General features: G+C 63.9%; 1 protein-coding gene across 1 annotated transcript in view; it reads left to right on the top strand.

The window, feature by feature from the left end:
- Nucleotides 1–50: 50 nt before the first annotated feature.
- LOC111817993 (transmembrane protein 132B-like) overlaps nucleotides 51–4,714 on the top strand; it is a 220,008-nt gene continuing 215,344 nt past the window's right edge. The window contains exon 1 of the mRNA XM_023720664.1: nucleotides 51–150. Within this exon, the coding sequence (XP_023576432.1) occupies nucleotides 84–150 (67 nt within the window). The 5' untranslated portion in view covers nucleotides 51–83. The remainder of the gene's footprint in view (nucleotides 151–4,714) is intronic.

The raw sequence follows: 4,714 nt of genomic DNA, 5'->3' as shown, positions 1-4,714 counted from the left end.
GCCCGCCCCGGCGCTGCGTCTGGAGCCGCGGGGAGCGAGCCATGCCCGGCGCCCAGCCGTAGCCGCCGGGGCTCTCGAGGACCATGCCGCCCCCGGGCCGGGCGCCGCTGCTCGGGCTCCTGCTGGCTCTGGCTGCCCTGCGATGCTCAGGTAATGCGTCCGGGCCTCGGCCCCAGCCCCATCCCCGACCCCGCCACCGCCGCGTGCAAAGTTGGCTCCGCGGCGGGGCGGCTGCCTCCTCCTCCAGTCCTGGGCGGCTTCTGTCTCGCGGACTTGGGCAGATCTGGGGCGGCCCTGGGAAGCTGGAGACCCCCGGCGCGGGACCCCTCTGTTCAGCTTGAGAGCCTCGTCTCTCTCCGCTTCCCCGGATTCCCCGAGGATGCTTCCAGGGCGCGCGGGGGCAGCAGATGGGGTGGTGCACCCAATCTTGGGGGGAGGCCGGGGGCGCCCCAGGAGCCTTGTCTGCTCCCTGCCCCGCTGGGGCAGCCCCAGCCGCAGGTCGTAGTCCTGGGGTGGCTGGGCCGTGTGATCTCAGGACACCTGCGGGGCCTGGGGTTGGCTCCACCAGCGCCGCCGGGCTGACCCGAAGCCCCTCCCTGCGCTTCCTCACGCCCCTCTGTTGTTGCTGTCCGCAAAGGGACCCTTCCCCAAGTGGACCCTCTCCAAGCCCCCTGCCTACCTCTCGGAAATTGGACAGTCCCTACACCAGGACCCCAAGGCGGGCGGGACAGGGCAGCGTGGCCAGGCAGCCGGGGCGCGCGTGGGGCCGCCTGGAACACCGTGTCCAGAGCCATCGCCCGGGGCTGAGGAGCGGGCTCTCCGCCGGCTGCGCGCCGCCGTCTCCAACACCTAGCGCGCAGGGGCGGCAAAACAGGTATTTTCTGCTTCATCTGCTGGAGTTGGGGAACCGTGGGGCGGCTCCGCGTTGGTCCCCGGGAAGCTCGCGTCCCCGGGGCTGGCGCCGTCTCCCCTTCCCCCACTAGGAGCAGGGGCGAACGTCTTGGCTCTGCGAGGAGCCGGAGTAGTCGCGAGCATCGCTCATGTGCGGTGGAGAGCTCGTCGCTCCAGACCGTTCAGAACCAGGGCCCAGGATTTGGGGAGTAGGTTGTTTTTTGCTTTCGAAAACCTCGTGTCCCTAACAAACAGACCACCCAGACGCGCAGGATACTGTAGAGAAACACAAACTTTTACTTTGCAGCCCGCTGGCCCCCAAGGCTGTAGTTCTCAGCGAATCTGTGTTGTCAGCTCTGTGGAAAAGTAAACAGCGTCTTCTTCGGTGCTGCCCCAGGAAGACCCTCTGTGCCCGTGAGGTGGCCCGAGCGCCTGGCTTTGGCTGGTTCCAGGCGGTGGCGCCGAGGGCTTGGAGGCCGACCCAGCCACCGGGCCAGGGAGCAGGCAGAGAGCGGTTCTGGGTTTTTTTTGGCTTCGCCCAGTGGCGCCCCTGCGACAGGCTGCAAGGGCCTGCCGCCCCCTGAGGATGGAAGCCTCGAACCTGTTTCCCAGAGTGCATGGTCCCTCCAATTGGAATATTTCAGTGTTGTCCCTATTTTCCTTCTGGGGGGCGGGCAGTGTTGCCCTGGAGGTGCTGAGCGGCTGCTCTGGAGCTCTCTGGGAGAAACTGCCTGCCTGATGCTTGTTGTGCCAGACTCGGCTGATGTCCCCTCTCTGTCCCCAGCCAGTGGGCAGTGGCAGGTGGCTCTAGGGCCTGGTCCTGGGAGGGAAGGTGGGTCGCCTGCTGGGGCCTCAGCTGGACCAGTGCCACCAGGGCAAAGACCCCCGGCAGGGCTGTGGAGGGGTTTGAATATGAGGCCCCTGTGTGTGTCGCACCAGTCCCCGCCGCCGGGAACATAAAGACGCGGCAGTTTGATCACTATATATAGCACTCGCTCCAAAGCCAGCCTGAAATTGCCGAAGGGTGCTTAGCTGCCTACACTTGGTGGAGAGATCGGTGGCTGTAAGCGTGGCATCCTTCCGCGCTGGTGGGATTTTCCAGATAGTTGTGGGTGTCCCTTCCTCCTCTGGGCCCACAGCGCTGCTCAGGCTCCCAGCAGGGGCTGCGACTTCAGGGCTGAGGGCGTGCGCGCCGCCTGCCTGCTGCCTCACCACGGCGGCGCTGCCGCCTTTGCCCCCTTCCTGCGTGGGCAGTGCGCGGTGCAGTGTGGGGGGTGGACTTCTGCGAGCCTCGTGAGAACGGAGAATTGGCAAGTGAACTTGGTGAGAGCGGCACACACCAGCTCAGGGACCCGGCCGCCTATTCCAGCTGCTTTCGTCCCTGGCGGAGGGAGGGGGCTTTGCAGTGAGTGCTGTGCTTCTGTCCCTGTGGGCCAAAATGGGCCTGCCCTTGCCACCCAGGGTCTGCGGGACCGCGGCTGGAGCGTGTCCCATGTGACAGATGGGACGAGCTTGCGGGGGGGGGGTGCTGTTTGGAGCTCAGGCCGGGCTCTGCCTGGCATCCTGGCTGGGCAGCGGTGGTGCTGTCTCTCCTGGCAGTAGCTATCTGGGAGGGGCCTCGCCCAGAGTGTGGAGCTGCTCCTCCCAGAGGTGGCTAGGGAGGGGGTGGACACTGGTATGCAAATGCTGTCACCGCTGTGATTTAATGGTGGCCCAGTGGAGATTCCCAGAGTAAATCACTCACCACCCTGCCTCCCGCCGGATGCAGAGCCCCGGGAGATGTGGGCTTCGGCCTGGCTCCCAGGAGACACAAAGAGCCCCTGGGGCTGGAGTCGGGGAGGGTGGTCTCTGGGATGCCGGCCCCCAGTTTGGTGCGGCAGGTGGCTCCTTTTGGCAGGAAGGGGAGGCCTGTTTCCCTTTCAGCAATTGAGTCGCCTTGGGCCAGGGCATGGGGGCAGTGCTGGGGCCCCTGCTTCCTTAGGAGCAGGAGGGCTGCCTGGGTCTGAGCCCCTGGCCATGGGAAGATGGGGCCTGGGCCTGCTGGCAGGCTGGGGCTGTCTGTCCAGCTCTGGGCAGGACCTGGATACCTTGCTGGAAAAGGGTCCCACTGCGCAGCACTCATGGGTGGCCACTTCTTGGAGCCCAAGGTCACGAGGATGGGACCAGTGTGGCCCAGACAGCAGCAGGTGTCGTGGCCAGACACATGAAGAGTCAGACAGCTGGCAGTGACTGGGACATGTAGTGCCCTGGCATCATGGGGTCCTGCTCAGAGGGGGGCGCCCTCTGGACCTGCGCTTGATAGGCGAGGCCGCATTGTCCCTTGTCTGGTCACCCAGGTCAAGATTGCAGCCGGCATCGGTGTGTGCCACGCCTACCTGGGGAGACTCCACTCAGCGAGGGCGGGTGGGCTGGATCCAGCCTCAGCTGCAGGCTGGAGGCTCCGTGGCCTCTGGAGGCCTGGCCCCTGTCTGTCCACTACTGTGACAAAGGTCAGTGTGGCAGGAGCTGGCCTCTGTGTGAACAGGACAGGAGGAGGCCATTCCAATTTTGCATCCTCGAGGGACAAGGAGCGAGGCGTTGGAGCGGCCTTGACCGCTGCTTCTGTCCTGGTTTCTTCTCATGCGCTGGTCTTACTGTCTCATTTTTATTTTTTGTGGTACTACGGTACGAGCCCAGGGCCTTCACACTGAGCTGCACTTCCAGCCCTTTTTTTGTTTTGAGACAGGGTCTCAATTAAGTGGATAAGTTGCCCAGGCTGGGCTTGAATTCAGGATCCTCCTGTCTCAGCCTCCCAGAGGGCTGGGATGATGGGTGTGTACCCCCACCGTGCCTGTCTGTGTGACACTGAGGTTTGGGGGAGATTTATTTGATTGGTGACTTATTTGGAGTCCAGAGATGAAGAGGGAAGTCTCAAGTGGAGGGGAGATTGGTGCCTTGTGTGAAAAACCTGTTTTGGGGGAGTCCTCCTCACCCTGACCCTGGCCTGCTGACCCCGAAGGGGGACGTCCCGCCTGCCAATGTCCCTGGCTAGCTGCTGGTGCTAAGTGACTGAGGACTGTCAGTGTCACAGACCAGGTTCCAGCTGCCCTGAAGAAGTCAGCCTGGCCCCTTGGCGTTGCTGGACTCAGTTTCCCCATCTGTAAAGGGCCCTGAAACTCTTCCCCTGCAGAGAGCAGGGTGCAGGGAGAGTGTCACAGCCATTGCCTGTCACTTCCTACTTCTAGTTCTCTGGGCTCCATGGCAGCCTCTGAGGCTGAGGGCAGTGTGTCCAGAGGGGACACTGAGGCCCAGAGGGACCCAGGGGTGGGGCGTCAGAGGCCAGAGTGGCAGGGTGGGGTGTCCTCCTCTCAGCGCCTGCCCTCTGCCCTGCTGGTGCCTTCTGGTCCCTGAGCCTTGACTCAGGTTCCCAGGCCTCGGGTACCCAGGCCTCGGGCTTGAGATTCCATGACCTTAGGGTTTCAGGAGAGTGTGGCTGGGCGAGGACAGGTGGCTCCTGAGAAGCCCTGGAAACTCCGGTGCTCACTGGCTCCTCCTACTGGCCCAGGTGCCTTGCGCAGGGGGCCTTGTGCCGGGGGCCTAGTGGTGACCATGCAGGAAGGCTTCTTGGAGAAGGGGGCTCTTTTCTCACCTGAGACCTAAGTGACCAGAAGGAGCTTCCAGGGAGAAGGAATGTGAATCCTCACCAGGGCCTGCGCACAGCGCCTGGCCCGCCGCAAGCACTCAAGAGCTGCGGCCCCTGCACTCCTTCAGTCGTTTGCACACTCCTTCTTTCCTCCCTCCCTCCTTCCCTTCCCTCCCTCCTTCCCTCCCTCCCTCACTTCCC

This window comes from Octodon degus, unplaced genomic scaffold (genome assembly GCF_000260255.1).
Source record: "Octodon degus isolate 3935 unplaced genomic scaffold, OctDeg1.0 scaffold00076, whole genome shotgun sequence".
NCBI lineage: Eukaryota > Metazoa > Chordata > Mammalia > Rodentia > Octodontidae > Octodon > Octodon degus.
The sequence above is the reverse complement of the archived record's forward strand: the minus strand, read 5'-3'. Positions and strand labels throughout refer to the sequence as shown.